The following is a 26500-nucleotide window of genomic DNA, read 5'->3' as shown; positions in this document are numbered from 1 at the left end:
AGGTTCACTAGTTAGAATAGAGAGCTACCAGGCAGAACTGTCATGAGATACACTACCTCCTGACTGCTACCACTGGGTGACTGCAGTGCTGTGGGATGTTCTGTATGTCCTGTGGGAGCGCGTTCTTGGGTTCCTCGTGGCTTTACCCAGCAGGTCCGCATAGAGGATGATTAGGACCACAGGCCTGAGTGCAGGTGTCTGAGATGGTCTGCACTTGGCTGTGCTGTGGGATGGTCTGTATGTCAAATTGCTCTGATTGGTCAATAAATAAAACACTGACTGGCCAGTGGCTAGGCAGGAAGTATAGGCAGGACTAACAGAGAGCAAAAAAGAAAGAACAGAAAGGCAGAAGGAGTCACTGCCAGCCGCTGCCAGGAGAAGCAGAATGTGAAGATGCTGGTAAGCCACGAGCCACGTGGCAAGGTATAGATTTATGGAAATGGATTAATTTAAGATATAAGAACAGTTAGCAAGAAGCCTGCCACGGCCATACAGTTTGTAAGCAATATAAGTCTCTGTGTTTACTTGGTTGGGTCTGAGCCGCTGTGGGACTGACGGGTGACAAAGATTTGTCCTGACTGTGGGCAAGGCAGGAAAACTCTAGCTACAACTGTATGATCTCAAATTGGGCACCCCGAGGGCAAAAGGAACCAAAAAGTCTGCAAGGATAATTAATGGGTGCTTGCTCACAGATAAAAGTTTATTTGCCTAAGACAAGTCAATGGGGCTGGCCACACTTTAGCACTCATCCTCCACGCACTAGCCACGAGACGTCAGGTCCTTGTGCACACAGACCATAGCAGCAGTGCTCAGTGAGGGCGCCACTCACCATCGACCCTGAACTGTCACACAACATTTACCTTTTCCACAGAACAAGGACCTGGTCGGGGTCCCCTCCTTCACTGTTCTGGACACTTCTCATCTGATTTGGGCTTAATCTTTTCCAAGGCCATTTTTATCCTGATTTGAAGTTTAATCCTGACAGTTAAGAAAAGAATATATGCTGGGTGGTGGCGCACGCCTTTAATACCAGCACTTGGGAGGCAGAGCCAGGCAGATCTCTGTGAGTTCAAGGCCAGCCTGGTCTACAGAGCAAGATCCAGGGCAGGCACCAAAACTACACAGAGAAACCCTGTCTCAGAAAAAAGAAAAAAGAAAGAAAGAAAAGAATATGCTCTTGTGATATGCTAAGTCAATTAAAGTAATTTTTGAAATTTCTAGAATCTTCCCTCTTCCCCATAAACTACACAGTTTCACAAACTACATATTTAATTCAGTGTGGTTTTTAGCATTCACTCAATGAACACATCAAACCAAAGTCACCAGCCAGTCATTTATTGTAGGGGTCAATACACATGTTCTTCTGAAGAACACACTGAATCATTCATTTGATGGTCATAAACACATGATAATCTCTTTTACTGGTATATTTTTGCTTGGTTTGGTAAAGGAAAATAAAAATTATTATAAAATTATGAATTATGTGCAAAAATCCTAATTTAACAATGAATAAGATGGCAGGATTAAAGACTGCTAGTCCTAATGTGTCAACCAACACCATGCATTTCAAACACGACGACACTCCACCCAGGTCCAAGACAGCAGATGCTAGCAGGGAGAATTGAAGCCACCTGCTACAGAAGGTGCGTCCAGGAAGAATTACAAAAGGTGACAAAACTGCTGCCACACAACGCCACGTGAGGACATCATTAGTTGTTTTCACAGGGGAAGTCAGGACTCCCTCTCATCTGCTGTCAGGCTCCATCAATCAGCTTTGCGTGTCCTTGTCCAGCAGTAGAAACAAGACCACACTGGTGCTTGGCCTTCGGTGGGGAACTCACAACACCCGAAGGAGATCGAGCGAGATCCTAGATCGGGGGATGTCAATGTTGAGGACCTTCACCTCCACTCTCTCTCCAGGGCCCAGGCCCAGGCTCCTTCTCTTCTTTGTTTTCGATAGCTTGGCTTCTGTGATGCTTCGTATAGGAATCAAGCCCGACTTGCCCACCCCTATATCCACAAAAACCCCAAACAGAGTGGCATTCTCCACTTTCCCGGTGAGAACTGTCCCCACCTGCAGATCTTCCAGACACACTATGCTTCTCTTGAAGTCAGGTTTATCGAAATCTGAGGAAAGAGAGCAAACATCAGTGTAACCAAGGCACTGTACTTAGAGCACTGGCGTTCGCTGTGTATTGATTGATACAGATGCCCAGATCAATATTAGTCTTTGAGGGAAGAGACAAAAGGAGCTGAGGACACAGGCCTGTCTTAGAAAAAATACATCCTGGTAGAAACAGTTGACACAGATAATTCAAGAACAATTTCTCAGACATTTTCTTCTCTCTAAAGTCTGTCTCACTAGTGTGAACATGAGCACAGTCTGTAAGGCTTCGGACAGATGATCTCATTTTCTCTCCTGCAAAGGATAATCAGAGTGTACCTTTGCTTGGTGAGCACACCAGACTAACTCACAAATGCTCAGAAAGGGAGCACCCTGGAGACAGGAGAGTCGGAGCTAGCTTTCCGCCCCTGGCTTCTTAAATCGTTTCAAGGTGGTGGAAGCTCCACTAGCTTTGGAGAAATGTGGATGAAGTCAAATGTTCTCTCTTTACTTCTTCCCCCAAGCTGGGAATTCAGGAATCATTTTTTTCTATTTCAACACATTTATTCAATCAGGAAGTACAGGCTCTCGATCACCTATGGCTCAGAAACCCACCCCAGCCAGAGCTAGCCTTCTCTCTCTTCCTCCAGTTCAGCGGATTGAATATTTACTGCCTCCCATCACTACCTCGTGGCCAGATGCTCAGCGTGATGCTAGATACAGAAAGATGAAGACACCTAGGTCCCCATCTCAGTCTTTACAGCCCTTTCCTGGCCCACCCACTATACATAGTTCTGTTCACCAACGCTAGCCTTTAAAAAGTGAGACAAAGCCGTCAGCAGTCACTAGGGCTCCAGATATAATAAAACAACCAAGGCTTTGAGAGGAAGTGAGATGGAGACTTGAAGTGTGGCTTGTGAGTTATCCTGGCCTGCATTCCTCCACAGGCTCAGCCGTCCCTAAGATCACAGTGTTGACTCTGAGAACAAAAAACACATCTGGCTGGGCTCTCCTGCACTGAGCCTCGCTCTCCTGCACTGAGCCTCGCTCTCCCTCACCCCGTCCCTTCCCCTTCCTCCACAGCTGCTGACTTCACCCTCTTTATTTGTTGAGTTATCCTTTACATTTGTATTAACAACTGGTCACCTTTCTTTTCCTCCCTCAGTCCAACCACCTTAAGATCAGGATTTTTTAGAAATAAGCTCCCCAACTCCTACTAAACAAGAGAAAACCCCATAAACCCTAAACCTCACTGTCCTCCTTAAGCACACCCATGTGGGAACTGACTCTGGGATTTCACCTGATCTGAATTTCAAAGCGGGGAAGCGCTGGGCATTCGACCCACACAGGTGAGGTCTCTCAAAGCCAAGTGAAACAAACCCAGGTGCCCAGGCAGGATGGTCCCCAGGCCTAGGAGGTGGGTTTCCATGCTTGGAAACTCTCCCCATTTTCCTGGCAGAAGTCAAGTTGCTGCCAATGCCAAGGTCTCCGATCAGCCGCTCAGTCTAACTTCATGAACACCGGAGTCAAGAACCATTCAACATGTTCCCCAAGACAGCCTGGGCCACGGAGAAACCAAAATCCTCCATTACACACAAATGTTAACAGCTTGAGAGCCAAGGCAGCACATACAGTCAGGTCAATGTTACCAGCTCATTCCTTTTCTGTTTTTTTTTTTCCCCTTCAGAGCTGAGGACCGAACCCAGGGCCTTACGCTTGCTAGGCAAATGCTCTACCACTGAGCTAAATCTCCAACCCCAACCAGCTCGTTCCTAATTAAGGAAACCAACTTGCAAGGAAAACTTCAACAAAAAGGAATTGATTATGCCACTGAAAAAAACTGAAGTCTGATGAGGACAAGGAAAGAATGAGGCCATTAAAACAGGAAATACTTCTGAGAAAAATGGAGAAAAGAAACATAATACAAATACCATAATACGGAAATGCTCTCCACCTCCAAAGTAAGAGTCATCTGCCTTGGGAACATGTTCAGTAGTAAAATGATAGTTCTCAACTATCTTGAAAATTGTGACTTAGCTAGGGCAAAAGCTAGTTGCAAAGTTTGTTTACAGAGACCTGTTTGCAATTGTACTTGCCACACGCTCTGTTCTGCCCAATAAGAGGCTAGCCAGGGAAGGCCCTCTGCTCCGCTGGGTTAACCGAGTGCCTCTCTTGGAGGCCCTAGAGTAACTGAGATAATCAACACCATGAGAGAAAACCAAGATGGACAGGAAAAGCCAGTACAGGCCACCTGTAGCTCAAGTATCTTCGTCAATCATCCAAGCAGTGCATAGACATGTCACCACTCCCACCCTTGTGTGAGAGACACTGATCTTAGGGTTGCTGCAAAAGACAGCCATGGAATGCACACGGAGAGAAGCAGGCCTCTTGGCAGTTTCGTCTATGGGAACAGCCACTTTACATGAAGGACAACTGGAAGGCTGTGACACCACTGGTCTTCTTCGGGGTTTTATTCTCTCCAGCGGCAGTTCTGTCTCAATGGGCCATCGCTCTCAACAGCTCTGGCTATTCTATTTCCTTCACCCTCTGCCTGCACAGACAGCCAAGGGCGCTCTAAATCAGGAAGATGATCAACACAGAGGATCATCCTATTTGTTCACTGTGCTCAGGGACGCGGAATCCAGAAACGTGGAAGGCTGCAATTCCGGAAGAAGATTCACTTTTTGTGTGAATGGGACATGAAGACAGCTTACAGGACACGGGGGAGAGCATGCTCGCAGCAGCACAGCACAGGAGACCATCTAGCCTAGTGCCCTGGCCGATCAACAGCAGGCAAGGAGTCAGAGCCCTGCTTCCATTTGACTCCATGCATCGATTCTAGTGACTGCGCAGGACAAATGCTGACCCTCAGCTCTCTCATGCAGAGGACGACAGACTCTGTTCTCCTTCAGGCATCTGCTGTTGTGAGGATCACACTACACAAAGGCACGGGCTAGCACTCACGTTCAACTTACCTGTTCGGAAGTCAAAGCTTTCGGGCTGGCTCAGACCGTCGATGATGACCTGTAAGGTGTGTGCAGTCGTCTGCAACCTTTCTGCCGTTTTCTCTATACCTTCTTTTCCAAGAGATGAATTGATTTTCTGTTGCATTTCAGGCTTTCCAATCTCATGCAGTGTCCCTCCAATGAATGACAAAAACCTTCAGTGGGAAGAGAAGCCCAACATTTATCAGTAATATTACTTTTGACATTTCCTTGCATAGGTCACATTCAGATTCCCTTACCTCAGGCCACTACACGGATTGGTCTTTGCTAAGTCTATGGTATGTTCTATGCTGTAATAAGTGACTTAGCTGAAGGGCATGTGGGCAGGGGGAGGAGGGTATTTAAGCTCTTGTGCTATTTTCCAAGGGCAGCACCTGCTCAGTGTCGGCCCAGAAAACATTTTACCGTGTGCTGTTCATTACAGTTTAGTGTCACGAGTATTTTCTAGATAAGTCTATCTATATTTCCCTCATGTTTCCTACAATTAGTTAGGAAAACAATTTAATTTGGATTAACAGTCAAATACAATCTATTGATGATACCACAATCCAACACGGCACATGTCAGCACTGCCATCTTTTAACAAACACTCTGCTCATGTTCCATATGTTGCTCTATGTTTTATATCTCTCTGTGTGATGGGAGGGTGACCTGCCAGACTGCAAGTCAATGACACAAATGCCACTGAGCCACACATAAACAAAATTACCTAAAAAGCATGGAGTGTTCAACAGGAAAATAAACACCAGAGGGCAGCTGGGTGTGGGTGCATGCATGGTCAGTAATAGCACGTGTAAGCAGCATCCATAAGAGAACCTGGACACAGCCCACAGCAAAAGGATAAAAGGGGGGGTGTGAAAGAAAAAAATGATTTTTTTCCAAAAGGAGGCCAATAAACCAAACCACCAAAGATACAATGTAAAGCTGACTGTTCTTTACATACTTTATTCTATACCACATAGCTGCCATGTTTGCCATCCCCTTGCCTGCACATATGCTGCCCAGTTACTGAGCTCAGGTAAAGCCATAACACCACAAAACAACAACTGATGGGTAAGATGCAGCTCCCTCCAGTTTCCTGTGAGCTCCGGGCCATGGCTCCCTTTCTTGACATCCCTTGGCTGGGTATGTTTCTCCACCATTAAGGTCCATTTCCTAGGATTAATGGCACTTTACAAATGTCAACGCAGCAATCAGACAGACAGCGACACAAACGCCTCCAATTCTGGCCTCGAAGAATGCCTCTTGACTACAGGAAGGGAAGGAAACTGCTGGCTGTTTGTCTCTGCAGCTAGCCCACAGGGAAGCAACTGTATTGTGCAGAACGGGTCGCCTGCCGTTCCCATACTTTGTGTGCACTGTGCTCAAGCAGTGTCGACCTCTTCAGTGACACTCCAGTGCTGACTATCTCGTATCTGGTGGGGAAGGCCTCTTACCTCACATTTCACTAGGGTGTCTGTTGGGTTCAAATGTGTAACCCTTCTACATTTCTAGAGCCCCCCCCCCCCACTTTTTAAAGATCCTCCAGCATCCAACAAATTCTCTTGAGGATATATTTTGGTTAGCAGTCTAGGAAGACAAGAAGGAGTGATGCTTATACCCTTCTTTGACATGAGCATCATCTGGAGGCCTGGGCTATTTACCTCCTCAGTCTATGTCTACTGCTTCCCCAGCAGGTGGAGAGGCAGCCAGTATGTTGTGTTGACTAATGGACAGCAGCACTATGGGCTGGTGACAGGGCCCAGCTGCTGGAGTTCTGATTGACAAGGCAGATAACACAGGCAGTTTCTGCCCATAGCTAACTCTGGTCTATAACTTTTTCAATAAGCCCTGCTCTTTGAACAGTCCTTTCTGGTACTCACCAATTTGGCTTTACTGGTGTGCATCTGATACTACATAGAACACCTTCCAGCTCCTCAATACTCTGGCTCACACCATTAACCATTTGTTAAGATACCTAAAATTAGTGGGCTTTTGGGATGGATATATATGGCAGAAATCTTCCCCAAACCCCCCCTCAGCAGGCCACTTGGAGTCTTAAGATTGTATTGTGTGTGTGTATGCATATGTGCACACACACACTGGAGAGATAGCAACTGCTACAAAGTCACAACCACTTGACAAAAGCTGCTTATAGCGACTGCAGCCCTAAGAAGAAAATCGGTTTGTTTAACCCGGGAGTATATTTCACATATCATTTTCATCCTCCCAGAAGCCTGAGGGCAGTAGCCGCTGAAATCAATAAGAAAGCATCACGTTTGCTTCCAGCTAATGCTCTGTATCGATCAACCCTATTTTTAAACGACGAAGGAACAAAGTTAAGTAGTTCTTGCATTTTGAAAACTTTCTTAAAGTTGACCAGGCCATGCAGAAAAAGCCAACAGAAGGGAGGGAAACTGGGGAGGACTGGAGCCAGCACTGGGGTGGACCTCACCCTGACTGGGTTTCAGATATGCTTGGCTGCCCAGGGTAGGAGGAGATACTCCATGCTCAGGAAAAGGATTCCACAGATTCCAAATTTCCCTGTGGAACTGAGAACTAAGGCCAACACAAAGCACAAAAGGAAAATGCATACTGTAAGAGGCCTGGAACCCAGAATGAGCCCACAACCACATATCTAGCAAGCACTGCTCACTGCACATTCTCATTGGATCCCAGCAATCTTGAAATGCAGAAAACAGAAAGCCAGGGAGGCTTAAGAGCCTGCCCATGGCCATGCAGCTCCTCCTAGTCACTGGACTCTCATCTCACACACAGGTGTCTGTGCCAGCGCGTGAAAACCACTGTTATATTTGGTAAGATAGAATACAATGTGTTGGGTAATATCACACCGGCACAATTTAATGGCAGATCACTTCTAAACATTAGGCAGTTAACACCGGGTAAATCCCACAAAGAACTTTTTGTACACGAGCTTTTAAACGGACAGTTCTCACAAGTCAATGAGTTATTAAAGCCATAGTCTTGTTTCTCCTCCTGTCTCTGGAAGGCTTTTTCCATTTGCTAAGGACTGCTGTTGGAGCTGCTGTTTTTATTTAATATGTAATTTCATCCATCTTACTTAAAGTAAGAAAGTAGCATAAATGCAACAAATAAGCACATCATGTTCTTTTAGCACACATCTGCACAAAGTTAAAACACAGAGCTCGCAGTGGAGACCATGCTTATCCTTCAAACACAAAGCCACACAAGCTAACGCTGCTGAGATTTTCAACAGAAGCTTGCAACAAAGGCCAGGTCTCTCTCCACAAAGAAAAAGAAAAATCTTTGTAAAACTTTCCCCCCAAGAGTAAGAAATTCTCCAGATTCATAAGACTTTGGAAATGGCCATTCAGATTTACGTAATCATTTCCAGCCCAGGGATTTAGGATTGGAGGGTTTGTTACACAGAGCACACAAGAACCTCAGTGATATCACACCACCACTTTAAAAAGAGAACATATGGTTTACAACCCATTGAGAGAGACAGAGAGAGAGACAGAGAGACAGAAAGAGAGACAGAGACAGAGAGACAGAAAGAGAGACAGAGACAGAGAGACAGAGACAGAGAGGCAGAAACAGAGACAGAGAGAGAGAAACACAGAGAGAGAGACAGAGAAAGTGAGCCAGCCATGCTTCCATAGCAAAGTCCATGGTTTTCAGAGACTTTTAGAGTTGTTCCATTTCATAGGAATTTTGTCAATCAGTAAAAAACTAAGCACAAGAGCAGGAAAGAGAAGGAAACAGAGAGGTGGGTCACAATTGCTGATGTTTGGAGAAATTCCATGTGGGGAGATTTGGCTTCAAGACTGGGGGTGTGTGTTAAATGGTGGGGCACTGACTCAAAGTCCGGCAATGGTTTGCTACTCTGCAGACTCCAGATACTTGGATAGATTCAAATCTATAACTGCAAAGAGGAGAGAAGAAACTTGAACTCAGTGTAGCAAAAGATCAGACCTGCTGGGCCTCTCCCACTGCCTACCCACGCTGGTGGATGCAGGAGCGCTGTGCACAGTGAGTTCAGGCTGGCTTGATGGTGAGGGTGCCAACGTGACCATATCAGACATCTCGTGATCACACCAGCTGACAGCCATGGGGACTGCACTTTCATCACTAAGAAACCTTCAAATTTCTCCTAGGTAAACCAAGACACAGACCTGGGCAGAATCCTTAAAAATCTGTGCTGATACAAACCCCAGAAGCAGGTGAAAATCCAAGTAAAGTGCATTCATGGAAGGCCCCAGAGCTGCCAACTGCTCTACAGAAGCCAGCAGAGTGATCATGGAAACGGCATTTTAGTGGGTTTTCTTAGGATTTAATCAACCACAGAAGGAGTAGAGAGAGATATCCTGAAAAATATAATGGGGCTTGCTGTGAAAACTCTCCCACTCTGCCCTGAGAGTGCAGTTTTAGATGGTATGCACTTCCTGGGCCAGAGTGGGGTCGCTTTGGAGTCTTTTTGTGGCACCATATAGAATGTCTTCAGAATGTCTCCTGCATCACTCAGTAGCAGAAAGTCACTGAGAACCAAGAAGCTGCTGCCCTGGACTGAGGAATGCGGGGGTCTTTGAGCACCTGCTCTCACCTCCTGCAGACCCATAAGCCACTTCCTTCCGTTTAAGGGCTGGTGAGACAATGCTCGAAGCAGAACTCACTGCATGTCGCAGTAGCTGCAGGGAGAACCTGTTCTGATGCAGCTGTCTCGGGAAAACTTTCCGTGCCTCAGCACTTCAGTCTAGGGAAGGAACTTTACTTCAAAAGCAGTTGACACTCTCTGTTTAACCAAAGCATCTAAGACAGGTGAAGCAATAACCAGTGTCATAAACAGCATTGATCACCTATTCTTGAACAACCCAACACCTTGCTGTGAGCCACACACGGTGTAAGTATCACAGTTTGATCTAAAAGCCACACACGTAAATGGCACATGCGCACACATGCACGTGTGTACACACACACACACACACACACACACACACACACAGAGAGAGAGAGAGAGAGAGAGAGAGAGAGAGAGAGAGAGAGAGAGAGAGAGAGAGATTCTCACAATTTTAAAGACACTGGCCCACTTCGCACACACAAGAGAGCCCAGTGGTGGCTTAGGCAGGATGACAGCGTCCAGTTTGACCAGCTCCTTCCCAGTGAGCCCAGGCCCTCTCAAATATACACGCCCTATCTCAAATGATGACAATTTGCTAAAATCAAAGCCTTGTGACAAAGGAATGTAACAAAATGCTGAGGCCAATTAACAATACACTGGAAAAGCAGGCTTAACTTTGTTCAGTAGACACTGATTTCATGCGGAGAGAGAGATACTACATCAAGAGAACAGAGCCTTGGCCTCGACTAAGCCTGCAGAGGAGCCAGGGAAGAAGAGGCCAGGTGGGACAGTTTCCTGTTTGTCTGCCTGTCCTCTCAGGCAGGACTTTATTTTCAGACAGGCGCATACTTTCAAAGTGCTCAATAAAACATGCATTTCACTCTCTGGAAAATCTTATTGCAGATGTAGCTTTGCAGATAAGAGAGTCAAACCCTGAGAGATTAAGTGACTAGTACAAAGTCACACAGCTGAGGCCACAGGGCAGGAGCTAAAGTGAAAGTTGCAGCCCTTCATATCTTCATTAATATTCAACCCCTTGACTTTAGAGGAGCTTCAGTGCAGACACAAGAGTCAGATTGCAGATAAAAGTTGGCACCCAGAACTACTGCCTGGGAGCAATTGATTATTATTTTTTAAACCAAATTTGAAAGAAAGAAACTTTGGCTCTTTTTGAGTTACTGAGTAAGGGTTGAACAAAATTAAGTTAGCGGTTTCAAAGGCTGCAGCCTCTATATAGTTCAAAAACACTGTGTTTAGAATTAATATAATTTAATTTACTGCCTGTAAAGCCATAATGTGGATTAGTGCCTGTGACTATTTGAAAGAGGAGGGCAAATAAAGCACTAGCATTCAGAAGCACACAGGCGGCTGACAGGAGGAAAAGCTGAAGCAAGCCACTCCAGTGTCACTTGGAGCAAGCCCAAGTGACAGAGACTCTCCTAAGAGACAGATTTTCTACCACAGGGCCAACTGTCAATGATTTTCCTTTCTGAAAACTAGCAGAAGCTTCCTAACAACCCCCACTTCAGTAAGTCTCTGGCTGCCCTCTGGATGGCTGGGGACACTGTCGTTGCGGGGAAGGGAGGTTGACACAGTTCATTTATGGACACAGAAGCAGAAGACAGTTGACTGGGAGCAGGAAGGCGGGATAACAGGAGATGGAATCAATACCTTCCTGAGCGTCAGGCTCCAGACCTGAGCGAGAGCAGACAAGGAGAAGGACAGACAAATACTTGTACAGTGGAAGATTCTAAAGCTAGCACAATTCCACAGCTAGCCTGCAGCTCCCTCCCTTCTCCTCTACTGGGAGTAGCAGGCTCTTCTCCACACACAGCAGAGAAACCGGCCTTCTCCTCAGTCCCAGGAGCTGGTATTAATATTAATTAACAATGCTAAATGTGCAAATTACATCCAGATCACAGAGGAGAACAAGACACCGACACCACCAGCACCAGCAGCAGCACCAGCAGCAGCACCAGCACCAGCACCAGCAGCAGCACCAGCACCAGCAGCAGCACCAGCACCAGCAGCAGCACCAGCAGTAGCAGCACCGTGGAAGCTCTTGTGACTTGCCCTGCTTTGTCCTATAGCTTAGCTGACAGCACCTTCTTGATGACAGTAAAAAGGACAGTGATCACTACAGACACTGCTGTGTTCCAGGAGCGAAGTACATGACATGCATTAACTTGCGCAGTCACGTGAGGTCGGCACTACTATTTCACTCATTCAGTAGACGAGAACACTGAGGCTGGGGATCTGAGGTCAACAGCCGGGATTTGAACAGGTAGTCTGGCCTTCACTTCCGGGGCCTTGCACTAGTTTTGTCAGGAGCCTAACAGGCTGTGTGCTGGAATAGTGTGTGTGCTATTTCTGGGAGTGTCATGGTCTGCTCATCCATTTCTTCAGCAGGCAGCTTCTCTGCCATCAGGTCCCCCTTTTGTGATGGCACTTTTGATATAACTTTTGAGTAGGACTTCCTGGGAACACAGTGAGATATTTAGATTAAGTAAACTGTCATCTATTATTGGCTAGTCTTCGAAGCCCACATTCTCTGGGGACGGACCCACTGTTTCCATCTCCCCAAGGATAGAATTACAGGTTGACCACTATGCCCCGTCTGGCAGTTACTCGGTTCTGGATATCTAGACTCTGGTCCTCACACTTGTGTGTCAAGAACTTTACCCTCTGAGTTATCTCCCAGGACTACCTATTTGCTGTTACACACACACACACACACACACACACACACACACACACACACGCACGCACGCACACACGCACACACGCTTCCCTTCAGCTGGGCACAACTCGGTATGAGGTCACAACAGCTCCACAGACCGTAGTTTGGACACACAGGTTCAGGCAGCACAGAGGCCCTCACTGAGGACACTCAGGACTGAGGGGCGCCCTCTGCCTCACTGAAGGCAGGACTTCCAAAGAATGTCCCCAGCTGTCCTGCTGCTGGTCCACTGTGTGCCTCAGATGGAGTCCTTCTACTTTGGGTCTTAAAAACCTATTACAGCTTCTCAAATCAAAAGTCAACATGGCTTAGTTTTTGTACAGAAGTACCTCCCCTTCCTACAGAAGTAGGGTGCCATGCTTCTGTGATTGTTCTTGTCCTAGATGGAATTTTACATTCACAGTTGTTGACGCTCTCAAAATACACTTTGCTGCACTGACTGTAAGAGACAGAAACAGGCAGATCTGTGGCAGTGAGGCAACTTGCACAGCTCCAGGACTTCGGCACTGAGCTGACAGGAAGTGCTCTTTGAAGTCTGCCCACCTGGCACACGACAAAGGCACCACCTACCTTCCCCTGCTACACCGGCTCTTCTGGGAACCAGTCTTCTAAAGCGCTCCCTAATGGCCCAAATGGAATCAGCATCACTATATCAAAATGAGTGCTGAGTGAGTCTTGACATGAAATTTCCTGGCATTTTTCAAGTTAAACTGAGCACAGGAGCGTTGGAGCTTAACTATCGGCAGTGCATCGGATTCTTAACCCAGCAGCCTCTGGGTGAGTGCCAGGTCTTTGTGATGCAGAGGGCTGAGCAGAACCTGTGGCCAGAGCTCCCTTCTCTCCTAGCTCGAGAAGGGAAATCAGATACGTGCCGGGCTCCTAGACCAACCGAAAAGGACAGGACAAAGAGAGGAGGCATGGAGGGGCGGGGACCCTACACATGCTCTTGCTGGGCCTGCTTCTCCTCATAATGCAGCACTGATTTTACTTATGGCTGCAGCATCCAACACAATGAAACTACTCACATGTGGAGGAGTATGTAAGAATTTCTCCACAACAAAAATTGCAGAAAGAAATGGCCCCTGTCTTTCCTCTGCTTGTCCAGTCTGTACACTCCGAGAGGGCACTGGAAGCAGACAGAATGCTCTGTGAAGGGGCATGGGATTCTGTTTGGAGGGCTGAAATCCTTTTGGCACACTGGGATTCTCAAAGAGGTACTTTGTAGGTATGTGGATGAGGCAAGAATGCTAGGGAAGATGACCCAGTGTGTTCTAACAACAGCTGTACTTGCACACTGATCTCAACCGTTTTAGACTACAGAAAAAAAATGCTAGAAGCAAAGCTAAACACTTACTCTTGCTCCGTGAAAGTCCACTGGTGTGGTTTCTTGTCCTCAGTGTTCTACATAGTCCCCTTCATTCTCTAGCCTGTCATTTATTTCTTCAGCTGCTCCATCAGTCTTTGCTGGGTGCCGTGGACACAGTGGGAAGCCAGATTCCGAGTCCCTAGCCAACTGGAGCTTACAGCCTCCCAAAACTAATCTTTAATTTAATTGCCACCAGTCTAACAAATCTGATGCCAACTTTTCAGATGCATTGTTTATGTTATGGGTTCAAGAACAATTGAACTTTAACTATGCTATTACACTGTGGGTTTTTTGTTTGGTTGTTTTTTTGCCATCCAAGTCTATTGTGAATATGTAAGATAAAGTGGAAAAAAATACAGTTAAATCAAAAGAAGGTGTTTAATGACAAAATTTAAATCTAATCATATTTTTCTTGATTTTATGCAAAATGAGTCTTTTTTAAGACTCCTGACCTCTAAGATCAGTTTAATATATTTTTGTTTTTAAAACCTTTTATTTTTACTTGCTTTTTATCTGTGTGTTTTGTGTGTGGTGTGTGTGTGTGTGTGTGTGTGTGTGTGTGTGCGCGCGCACGCACGCGGTGCTCACTGAGGCCAAAAGATCCCCTAGGGCTGGAGTTAGGGGTGGCTGTAGCCACCTGCTGTGGGTGTTGGAAACTGAGAGTTCTCTGGAAGAGTAACAAGTGCTCTTAATCCCTAAGCCATCTCTCCACCTCCTGCTATATTTGTTACTGGTTCCAGTATTTACCATATGAATTTTGTTGGTGATGATTTTATTCATCATTTGAGACATGTAGCACACTGCAATAGGGTGTGTAGAACTAAAACATGAATAGAGTTGACTTATGTTCTCAAGAAGCCTACCAATGCAGGGGGATAAAACACTCAGATACTGGCCTAGAGGGCAATAATTAGTAAGTGGCCATTATAAAGCTCACAAGTATCGCTAACAGTACTAACAGCTGTCTCACAAGATCGATTTCCAGGTTTTTGTACTGAGAAACTGAAAGGATGAACTGACATGATCTGTCCATGAAGAAGGTTGTGATTGAAGCAGGAGTTCAGGAGAGATCCAGCTTTCAACTTTAAACATGTTAGACTCGAGCTGCTGAGGCGGCATCTGGACGCAGTCTGAGCTCTACAAAAGTGGTTTAAAAGAGTAAATTTAGGAGCCATGCACAGTGATGATCTCAAAAGCCTTGGAGTGAAGAGATGATGGGATCACTCTGTAGCTTTTCAGAGTCTCCTTTCTCTTCTAATAGTGAGCTTCACTCCGTCCTCCACAAGTGTCCCTGGTGTTGATATTGTTCTTGTCACCCATAACCTACGGCTCTATTCTCCAAACCCATAGAGAATGTGCACATGGCTCAGTGCTGCTGCTGCTGCCTGGCTCTTAGCACCATCTCTTGCCTTGGACACTGAACTTAGTCTGTCTGATCTCCACGCTCTTCCTCTGCCCTATAGTCTATTCTTAAGACAGCAGACAACGGCAGCCTTTTCATCTTGTCACTCGCCAGCTTTTAACCCAGCTATGATTCTCCCTAAATATTCAGACCCATTCCTTCTGGTAGCCTCAAGCTGATGGCGTCAAATATGGCGGCACGGGTAAGTGGTTTAAGGACGGTTCTGATAAGCAGGTCACTGGCTGAGAAAGCAATTTCACAAGGGGAATAAGGATAGGAAACGGAAAAGGAATCAGAGGAAGAGAAGTAAAAATTAGAAGCAGACAGTTCTAAGGCACTTGGTATGAGAAGCAGGTACAATGGGTAGCAAACATCTCTGTCTCTTCCCGAGAACTTAGAAGATGTTTGCTGCTTTTGGCTCTCAGGAGAGGACACTGGATCATAGCAGTAACAAGTCTGAGCTAAACCAGTAAGCAAGGTGGAGAAGACAATAGACACAGGGCAGTCCTAGAATTTCATAGTGCTAAAATGCATTATTCACCTAGTTGCCTTCCTTCCTTTAGGGGCAGAACAGTCAGGACACAGAGACCACTGCAATAGTGGACTATTAAGAGTTAAGAGTCAGGCCGGGCAGTGGTGGCGCACGCCTTTAATCCCAGCACTCGGGAGGCAGAGCCAGGCGGATCTCTGTGAGTTCGAGGCCAGCTTGGGCTACAGAGCGAGATCCAGGAAAAGCGCAAAGCTATACAGAGAAACCCTGTCTCGAAAACCAAAAAAAAAGAGTTAAGAGTCTTCAACAGTGGCATGGAAGAAGCGAAGTGGAAACAGAATTCCGGAGCATTCTTGCTAGGGGAAGACAGGGCAGAAGGAACAAAGAGAAGGGCACAGCCAGAAGAGGCTGTGGGGTAGTTTGATGCTCTTCAGTGAGGGAGGACGCGAAGTTATCCTGGGAATGGGGAAGACCTGGAAGTAAGTTAAAGGGATACAGAAGACAGGTCCTCAAAGGGCTGGAGGAATGCCAGTTTTCAAGCTCTGGGTTCGTGTCTGTCTTCCAGGGTGTGAGCTCTTCTACCAGGTCTCATTTAAATGCTCTCTGTCCTCACATTTCTGACAAACCCCTTCTGGCTTTAGGTCCCTCTACTCTGGTTCCTCTATCTTCTTCTCTTAACTAAGAAGAAAGCAAATGTGGGCACTATTGATCTGTTTACTTTACTTAATTCTAAAACATAAGGCAAAGGAATTCTTTTTACTGCAACATCCAGGAAACACATCTTCAGCAGAATAGTATAAAACTCTGTCTTCTCTAGAGAACATTCATTTCCTGCAGACACCTCAATAAAAAAAAAAAAAATAGGCAAAGCTTCACTTAGCAGATGGGGAATGTTTTCTTGAGAGGTTGTAGATGTATCTAACCGTCTTATTAAATAAGAAACACAGAAACAATGTAAAAGAGAAAGCCGAGAAGTCAGAGCTCAGAGCTAAAATCTCACCCTTCCGCCTGCGGTGTCCCAGCTTCCCGAAAGAGACCTATTTCCTGTCTGTTCGTCTAGTTATAGTATTTTGTTCTGCCTTCTCATTGGTTGGAAACCCAAAAACATGACTGCCTTGTCACTGTCTGTATGTACAGCCCCCTAGGTCTTAAAGGCATATGTCTCCAATGCTGGCTGTATCCCTGAACACACAGAGATCTATGGGATTAAAGGCGTGTGCCACCACCGCCACACTCTTGCTATGGCTCTAATAGCTCTGACCCCCGGGCAAATTTATTTATTAACATACACTCAAAATCACATTTCAGTACAATTAGATTACCACCACAAGAGGTAGGAAGGATGCTATCAGCCAAGGATGCTAGAGAACATCCAAAGCAGATACTCCCAATACTCGCTCATTTTCCTTATGAGGCACCTCACTTTCTGAACACCAGACAGTGTTATTCAGAAAACAGCACTCTTAAAAGACCATGACCACAGGGACAGCATTCAAATCTGGCTCCAGTCTGAAAAGTATGATCCAGTTAACCGCTCAGGCTCTGAGTGACAGGAGACCTGGCTTATATCTCAGGCAGTTTACCTTCTCCCTGAGACTTGGCTAGCCTGAAACGGGAAGAGCAGCAGCACCAGTTTCCTGGGGTTGCTGTGAGGTGTATACACCACGGTCCATCTAAAATGCCTGGTAATGAGGAGGTAACCGATGAATGTTTGTTCTCACTGGTCTAGCAACAACTCCTTAAACTAGCTGGAACTACACTCTCTGCTCTCCAGCCTGTCCCTCTTTTTGTCCCACTATCTGCATGAACACACGTGACAGCCCTGTCTGGAAATGACACCCCCCCCCCCCACTGCGGCTCCCGAGGTTAAATTCTATCCTGTTTTAGTGTGTTCCTTTAAGGGTACATTACCTCTACTCATCTTTATGTTCTCCAGGCCCTACCGCATTCCAAGTGGTGAAGAAAACCACACCAACAAAACCCCTGAGTAAATATTAGAACCATTAGGAATATCAAAAAATTAAGGAAATACCAGGCTTGCCTGAGATGAGGGTATTAAAAGAAGGGCCATTTTACATAAAAGGAAGAAAAAAAATTCAGTTAGTCAACATGAAACATTCCTATTTCCAAGCCATAGCATTATGAGCAAATACAAAAGGTAAACAATGGAGACTAAGTTTTCAGCTCACACAATGGCAGACTTCAGTACACCAAGAACCTGAAAGACAAACAAGAAAGAAGCACACAAATACATAAGGAGAGTTCAGCTAGGTCTGCATCTGCAGGTGCTGCTGGCCAAGATTCAATCGAGCACGGATAACAAGCATTTGGGAGGCTGAGAGATGGCTCAATGGTTAAGACTCATAGGACTCTACCTGCCAGTAGGAACTGTCTATGTTGAGTGTCGTCTAGATGAAGTGTATGAAAGTCAGATATGACTACTACAGCTCAGGCCTGGAAAACACACCAAGGGTAATTAGGTCATTACCCATTTCATCTCCAAAGTTTTAAGGTCAGAGGGGACTGCATGTAAAAGAAATTTCCTATGAAACAGTCTACAATTGCCTTGCTTCTGAGCAAATAGGTCACCCCCAAAGGAAGCAGAGAGAGAAGTGAAGTCACCAGATGGGCAGTGATAATCCACAGGTGGAAAGTGGTCCCTGTGAAAGCTGGCAGCAATGCCTGCTACCAGGGGAAACGAGGACTGTCCCGGCTTGAATCCTGCTGACAGCATCACACGCTAGTACATCACTTGGCAATGTATGTGAAGAGCCCCATAAGTTCTGAGTCTTTGGCAAAGCAATACTGTTTCTATGGCTTCATCACAAGGAACCACTGCTAAGAACTATTATTACCGATTACAGTTGCTTACCCAAAGAAAAAGATTTAGATTTTAAATGAGAGGGATGCAGGCTTACAATAAAAGCAAACCGGAAAATCTTACAAACCATATCACACATAGATTAAAGAAACACAAAAATGCACATTGAAAAAGACTGGTTTGTACAATATAACATGCTAGTTAGGCTCCCATGAAGATGTCAGAGTTATATGTTAGAAGTATGTGATATGTTTTGTTTGTTTGTTTGTTTGTTTTTATAGGGGATTACAGTAAAGAGATTACATGGATCTTAGAAAAGACTTTGAACTTTGGACTTTTAAACATTGTTGAGACTGCGATAGAATATGGGGACCTTTGAGCATGATAATGTTACAAGCTTATGGGGGCCAGGGAGTGGAATGTGGTAGCCTGAACGTAATCGGCCCCATAATCTCATAGGGAGTGTCACCATTATGAGGTGTGGCACTGATGGAGTAGGTGTGGCCTTGTTGGAGGAAGTGTGTCACTGTGGAGGTGGGCTTTGAGGTCTCCTTTGCTCAAGCTACACTCACTGTGACACTCAGTTTACTTCCTGCTGCCTACGGATCAAGATGTAGAATTCTCAGCTCCTTCTCCAGCACTATGTCTGCCTGCATGCCGCCATGTCCACCATAATGATAATGGACTAATAAACCTCTGAACTGTAAGCCACTCCAGTTAAATGTTCTCCTGTATAAGAGTTGCCGTGGTCATGGTATCTCTTCATAGCAACAGAAACCCTAAGACAGCCTCATGCTACTCTTGTGCACTTTACTAAATGTTTTGGTCACTGAAACAGGCAAGAAAAAGAACTAAAAACATGAAGATTAAAATGTTAGTCTATTTGCTGATCACCCAATTTATGGACTCTAGAAAAACACACCAATACATGGATTACAGGTCTGCAGGGCAGAACACTACACAAAGATCAACTGCAGCTTTACATGGTGAGAAAGAGAAGCAATAAACTATAGCTGCATCTATAATATCATTGAAAACACCACACAGTCGCACATCACAAGTAACAGTGGTACATAGAAAACTAAAAGCTTTGCTTAAAAAAATGAAAGAAGGTCTAAGTAAATAGAAAAACAGAATTAGTTAACTTTTACTTTTTTGTTTGTTGGGACTCACTGAGTACTCCTAGCTGGCCTGGAACTTGATATATAGACCAGGCTGGCCTTGAATTCTTTCTCACAGAGATCCACCTTCCTTTGTCTTCTGAGTGCTGGAATTAAAGGTGTGTGCCTGCCTGACCTGTATTATTTTTTAATGGAAATTAACAAGTTGGTTCTAAAAATTACAGGAAAATACAAATAGTCTGGAACACCTACACAGATTTTGTTTGGACTTGCTAATTTAATAACATGAGTTCAATAGTAATCAAGGTAGTATATCTGCATGGCAGTTTGTCTAGGACACTCGGTGAGCACATCTGTGTGGCAGTGTCCAGGACACTCGGTGAGCACATCTGTGTGGCAGTGTCCAGGACACTCAGTGAGCACATCTGTGTGGCAGTGTCCAGGATACTCGGTGAGCACATCTGTGTGGCAGTGTTTCTAAGGAGTTCTAAGAGCAGTGAGTTAATTTACACCAAACTCCTGGGAGTTTCGTCAGGACTGGCTTCAAGAGGAGGGAATGTTTGGGGATGGAAGCAATAGTTTTCACTGTAGTTGTTTTTTAATTTTGAAAGAGTTTTGGGTTGCATTGATACAGGTATTTTCCAAAAGTCAGTAAATACACACTTAAAATTTAATTTTATGAGAAAAACCTAAGGAATTATTATATTATGCATGAAGAATTTAGTGAAAAGCACACTGCTGTCTCCACTGTTCTTATTTCAGCACTAAATAGGTTTGTGGATAAACAGATGGACAGATATGGACAGATGTATAGAAAGGCAGCTGCAGGGATATGCTAATATCTAGACACAGATGTAGAGGAATTCTCTGCATGCACCAATGATTCTCATAATCAAACACAGGGGTGTACAGACTGCTGTGGTGTTGGTGGACAAGCTTCTCATCTCCTTTTCTGAGTTATTCCTGTACCTTTATAATAGCAGATATTGATGAAGGAAGCAAGCCAATGATATTTACCAATGTGAGCAAATACAAATGACTTCAATGCAATCCATAGATCCCAAACTTAAAACAAACTGGTCCTAAATCTACTACCGAATAATCTAGTCAGAACCATAGGAATTTTTGGTTATGTATCAAGTCACAGGTTTTGAACTAACTGAAAGCTTTAAAGATAATTAAACATACAACTACAAAAGTTGTTTTGGGTCAATAAAATGGGTCAGTGCGTGAGTCTTGCTGCCAAGCCCGATCGATGGCTGTTCTAGTCTCAGGACCCACACGGTAGAGGGGGCAGAGCTGATTCTTCTCGTCAGTTGTTCTCCGACCCCACTCCACACATGTACACACAAACAAATAGAATAAAAAATTTAAAGTCAAAGCTGCCCTTGTACTGGAAATAATCTCAGCACTGTTCTCTGTTAATGTGTCCCCACTAAAAGTACGTTAGACTCTAGTAACCCAACAGAACATAATTTCTTGGGAAAGCTGGCTGTTTATGATTTCAAAAAAGGCTTTGCCTTTCAAAGAGCACAGTTACACCAGGTACTAGTCAAGTGAGTCACACTAATTTCCCAAACACATCGTGAATGCCACGCGATTTCCACTCCACACTTCTCCCCTAGAACCAGGGCTGATTGGCTTGACACAGCTCCAGGAAGAGCAATAAAATGATGTGTGGCCAGCTCAGCAATGAGGAACTTCTGAAAACTGCTCTCATGTTAAGCATGGCCTCGTGTCTCTGCCCCCACTAGGCCCAGCCAAAGTCCATGTGCTGTACAGAACTCACTGTGTACATGCAGAGCTCTGGAGCTGGCCTCTGGCTCACCTGACTGCTAGGTCGTAGGATTCTGGATGGATGCAAGTCTGGTCCAGGGGGTTTGGAGTGAGGGTGGCATCTGCTTTGGTCTTCTTTTTGCCCAGCTTCTCACTGGTGAGTGTGGCAGCTCCCTGGCTCTGGCCTGAAGAGTCAGTGGCTGACTACTGCAGTCGGGAAAAATCAGGATAAAAAGTGAGGAAATGGGGCAGAAAAGCAAAGAAATGTAATTAACCATGCACTTAGTCCTCTGTTATACAAACCACACACACAGCAGCCATTCACTGCACAGAAACTACCACATTTTGCTTAAAATATTATTAATACATTTTCTGTTATGATTCAGTCCACACAACTGGCATTCTAGGGGAAATGAATAAATAAATAAAATCATCACCATCACAGTAAGATGGCAAAGATGGTTTCTCAGAGCTGAGGGAAACCAAGTTCCCAACAGAACCTACTGAATGCAAAATGAGACCACAAAGATAGACTCACATCTGACACAGCAACAGGACACTTCAGAATATCTATCTGAAAAAAGATAATAGCTCTTAAGAGAGTAAAATCAAACACAGTATTTAAAGATAAGGCAAGCCAAATCAGACTGGCATTAGATTTCACACTGCAAACAGGAGATGTCAGGACACAGACAAATAACCTTGAAGGTATAAAGAAAATGCCCTGAATGCAGAGTCAAACCAGTATTCAATAGGAGGACAAACCAAAAACATCTCAACATGTAAAACTTCAGCAAAACCTATACAATAATATGCACCATAGAAAAACTGGGAAGTACAGAATCAAAAGGTAACATTAAACAAATGCTCATCAATGTTATTAGAATGTATATATATGTGTATATATAAAAATCTAAATAATGCTACTGTATGTATGTATGCATGTGTGTGCGTGCACATGTCCGTGCATAATCTCACCATGAAGGACAACAGAGCTAAAGAGAAGCAGGCTGGGAAACTGGGGAGTCCTAAGTTTCTAGCCTTTTTCTGGGGACAGAGCTGCTGATTAAATAGACATGTGACAGGAAAACAAGGAGAGACACGAGGAGAAAGCATGATGGAAAAATACGGAAGACAGAAGATTCAGTGCAATGAGTGAATACAACACACAAATGCATGAGAGTCAGCCTGAGGGAAACCATGAGACCAACTACGTGTTCACAAGAAGCACAGCAACAGTTGAATGCCACAGCAGTACGAAAAGAACACCAAACACACTCTGTAGAGGCAAGCAGAGCAACAATGTGAGCAATCAGAAGACTTCAAGGCAAAGATCACTGAGGTAGCAATGGATATGATATTCTTGTTAAAGGCATGGGTTGTCTAGAAGATACAACAGTCACAAAAATTTCAAGTACTGATACCAGTGAAAAAAATATAAGGCTTTAAAACAACTCAAATGTTTACCAATAAGGCAATGATTACATTTATTTACAGCCCATCTATAATTTAATTAAAATATTATACAGGCCATGTAGAAAATGACAGGAAAAATAATACAAACCTGTATGAAATACCTGGAAAGAGGTATGAATAAAACAAAGTTTCCAACAGTTTCCAACAGAGCCTTCTGCTCGTATTTAGCAGTGAACACCACACACAAATGGTGTGGAATTACATTTACAATGTGGAAATACATACAAGAAACACTAACAAGTGAGAAGGCAAGGCACAGCTCACATCTTCTTTTAAAACACTATTTGAACTTTCTGACCAAGCTTTCAAAACACAAGCTAACAAAAAAAAAGATTATTTTATCCTCAGCACTTTTCATTTTTGGATTCTGGGTCTTGTGTGTGTGTGTGTGTGTGTGTGTGTGTGTGTGTGTGTGTGTGTGTTACACGTGTGTGCATGTAGAGGCTAGGCTGGCTATCGGGTGTCTTTCTCTATTAACCCCCTCACTGTTCCCATACAGGTCTCTCACTGGCCCAGCAGGGCTGTTGGCCTGCAGCAGACACCATGTCCCTGTCCCCTCTCCCCACACCAGCATGGGACTGCAGTGAGCGCAGCCTCCTGGGTGTGGACAGTCTTTTCTTTTGGGGCTGCCAGCTCACAAAAAATGACACGGAGACTTATTATTAAATATGAAAGCTTGGCCTTGGCTTAGGCTCGCTTCTAACTAGCTCTTATAACTTAAATTAACCCATATCTTTTAGTCTGCGTTCTTTTACGTGGCTCAGTTACCTTTACTCTGAACTGCACATCCTGCTTCCTCAATGTCTAGCTCGCAACCCTGCCTTTCTTCTTCTGGGGGTTCTCTCTGCCTGCAAGTCCCACCTACACCTCCTGCCTAGCTGTGGCCATTCAGCTATTTATTACACCAATCCCAGCAGCACATCTTCCTCCAGGGTACAACCGTTCCTTAACACCTGAGGGGCTTTAATGTGGTGCCAGGGCCTGGAACTTAGGTCCTCGTGCTGGTTCCACAGCACTTTACACTTTTCCAACTGAGCTGCCTCCCCGGCCCCAGCTTCTGGGTTCTGCTATGGAAGAAGTCCTACCATCCCGCTGTTCTGCAAGAGCTTGCATGTCTTCTGATATATATTCAGTTTCCCTCTTTTCATATAATGTTATGATCTACTTGGAATTTGCTGAAAATAAGAGCAAGTTAGGATGCCAGCGTCCTCTGCATGTATCAACTTTCTGAGTTACATTTTTCTGTGATTTTATATATCCATCTTCTACCAGTATATGAAATGTCACCTTATCATAAGCTAAATTCCAATTAGGTTACAATGGATTTGAGATTACTCTGTTCCACTCACTAATCAAAACCCAACCGTTTCCTTATTGTGCTCATGACTGAGCCTTGCAAAGCAATCTACCATCATGTGGGGCTGGTATTTGCTTAACCTACCCCAGAATGAAACTCTTTCTGCATGGCCTTTACTATAATTTTGTGGAGAGAAAAACTTATGCATCAGTGAAGCAGGAATTCCCAGAGGATCAGAAGCATAAAGGCTATTCATTCCTTCATGTCCATAAAGGATACCAAGTTTATCCAATTTCTTTGCTTTTGGGCAATTTGGACTAGAAGGGAAGGATTCGATTCAGTCCACACGACTGCTGACTGGTGGCCAGTGAGAAGTCAGCAGTGCGGTGTGGATACATCAAGTCTCTACCTCTCCTTCCCCTGCATGCTGCAGTCACGTGGTTCCTTCTCCCTCCCCTGCATGCTGCAGTCACGTGGTTCCCTCTCCTCCCCCTGCATGCTGCAGTCATGCAATTGAGCCTTGTGTGTGAACACACCACCCCCGCCCTGCCACCAGTCTTCTCACACTGGACACTTGCACTGATCCCTGTGCAGCTGGCCCTTTCACTTTGCTCAGATAATTGTCTAATACATAATGTAACTAAAGCAGCTGCTTGGCCCCCTAGGACAGTGCCAAATCCCTTCATTTTTACAGCACTTAGTTACCATCTGAATCTACTTGTTTGACTAGTTGGTTCATTGTCCTTTCCAAGCATTAAAATATGATGCCCTGAGAAGAGGCGATTTTCTGCCTTGTTGACTGCTGTATTCCCAGCCGAGCACAGAGCATCATCAACCCTGTGGGGTAAGTGAACGGACAATGGGCATCTAGAACTTCGCTGTCAGCAGGCAGGGTAACAATAACAACAGAGCGGCTGGTGACACCAGCAGAGGCGTGAGCTTTACAGTCACCTGCAGAATGTTCGGATGAAGTCCTGGTTGACTCTGATGAAGCCAGCACACTGCTGGAAGGACTTTGGACCCAGGCCCTTTACCTTCTTCAGCTGCTCTCGGTTGATGAAAGGCCCATTCTTCTCTCGCCACTCAATGATGTTTTTGGCTCTGTTGGCATTAAGTCCTGCAATATGCCTAAAAAAAATTAAAAGGTAAAATAAAATAAGAGAAACAAAAGTTAAAAAAGAGAAAGCTCTCACCTAAAAAGATGATGGCCCAAATCCCAGGCCCAGAACATCACCTGCGACGACACCCTGCCAGCCATTAGTCAACAGAAGGACAGGGGAAAAAACACACAGCAGGGACGGACGAGCCCGTCGGTGCTCGTGATGCCGGGAACTGAGGCAGCAGCAGAGCGTCTGCTCCTCTGCACAGCTCACAGCCTTTGTATCTCCTGACCCAGCAAAAGCGTAACAATCTCTGCCCAGCTTAGAGAAGGGCGTCAAGTAGCAGTCCTTTAGAATTTTCTGGTCTGCTGGGTTCATTGATATACAACACTGAACTACAGAAAAGAACTTCTCTGTGAATGGCATGGTTGGCATAAAGGCATGAAAACTGTATCAATAAGGAGTTCGCTTGGTTTCAATTAAAAGCTTATTACTACAGAGAACACTAATTCCACCTTGCAGTTCCAAGCACAGAATTAGGACTTTCACAGCTTTGGCAGGAAAGTGGTATCTTAGAACATGGAAGGCATTTCCCACTCTCACAGTTTTGGTGAGAAGGATCCAGGAACTTCATGGCACACCAGCAGACCTGTACATCCAGAGCAAGAGTGTGAACCAAAATAAGGAAAAGGAGAGAAAGAGGAACTGTTCTCTAACTGCCAGGAAAAGAGCCAGTCAGTATTGACAGGTGACTCGTGACACACCTGACCCTTCAGAAGCCCTCACCTTTTGGTCACCTTCAGCTTTGACAGGTGCATGTAGGAGACTAGGCTAGCGAAGGGCATCTACTCTGCAGACAACGGCACTTTTCCTCGCTAACCCTATTTAAGGTCTATCAGCAGCACTGGTGCAATCAGTGGTTGCCATGAACCATTTCAGCTGTGCACTGCTAAAAATAACAATGTGAACTCTTGCAATTCTTTCCCTAAATGACACCTTCCTCTCTGGTTATTCTACAGGAACATATAAACCTATAGATTTTCTATGCTGGACAACTTTATACACACGCCCCCTTCTCTCAGCTAGCAAGTTAAACGCTTGTCTCACCGTAACAGAACTTCGGAACAGATGTTAATATCCACCCCCACAAAGCTGACACATTCTTCTACAACACTGTCCAGGGTTGCCTTGAGTAAAGTCTGGGATACATCGTGCTGAAAAGA

General features: G+C 45.0%; 1 protein-coding gene across 1 annotated transcript in view; it reads right to left on the bottom strand.

Moving 5' to 3' along the window:
* Window positions 1-1319: 1319 nt before the first annotated feature.
* Window positions 1320-26500, bottom strand: part of Srbd1 (S1 RNA binding domain 1) — a 180757-nt gene continuing 155576 nt past the window's right edge. The window contains 7 exon segments of the mRNA XM_028893161.2: window positions 1320-2127; window positions 5080-5264; window positions 21457-21608; window positions 22969-22981; window positions 24883-25014; window positions 25129-25305; window positions 26385-26491. Coding sequence (XP_028748994.1) covers window positions 1838-2127; window positions 5080-5264; window positions 21457-21608; window positions 22969-22981; window positions 24883-25014; window positions 25129-25305; window positions 26385-26491 — 1056 coding nt within the window. The 3' untranslated portion in view covers window positions 1320-1837.

The sequence above is a fragment of the Peromyscus leucopus genome, chromosome 22 (assembly GCF_004664715.2).
Source record: "Peromyscus leucopus breed LL Stock chromosome 22, UCI_PerLeu_2.1, whole genome shotgun sequence".
NCBI lineage: Eukaryota > Metazoa > Chordata > Mammalia > Rodentia > Cricetidae > Peromyscus > Peromyscus leucopus.
This window is presented reverse-complemented; position numbering and strand designations above follow the sequence as displayed.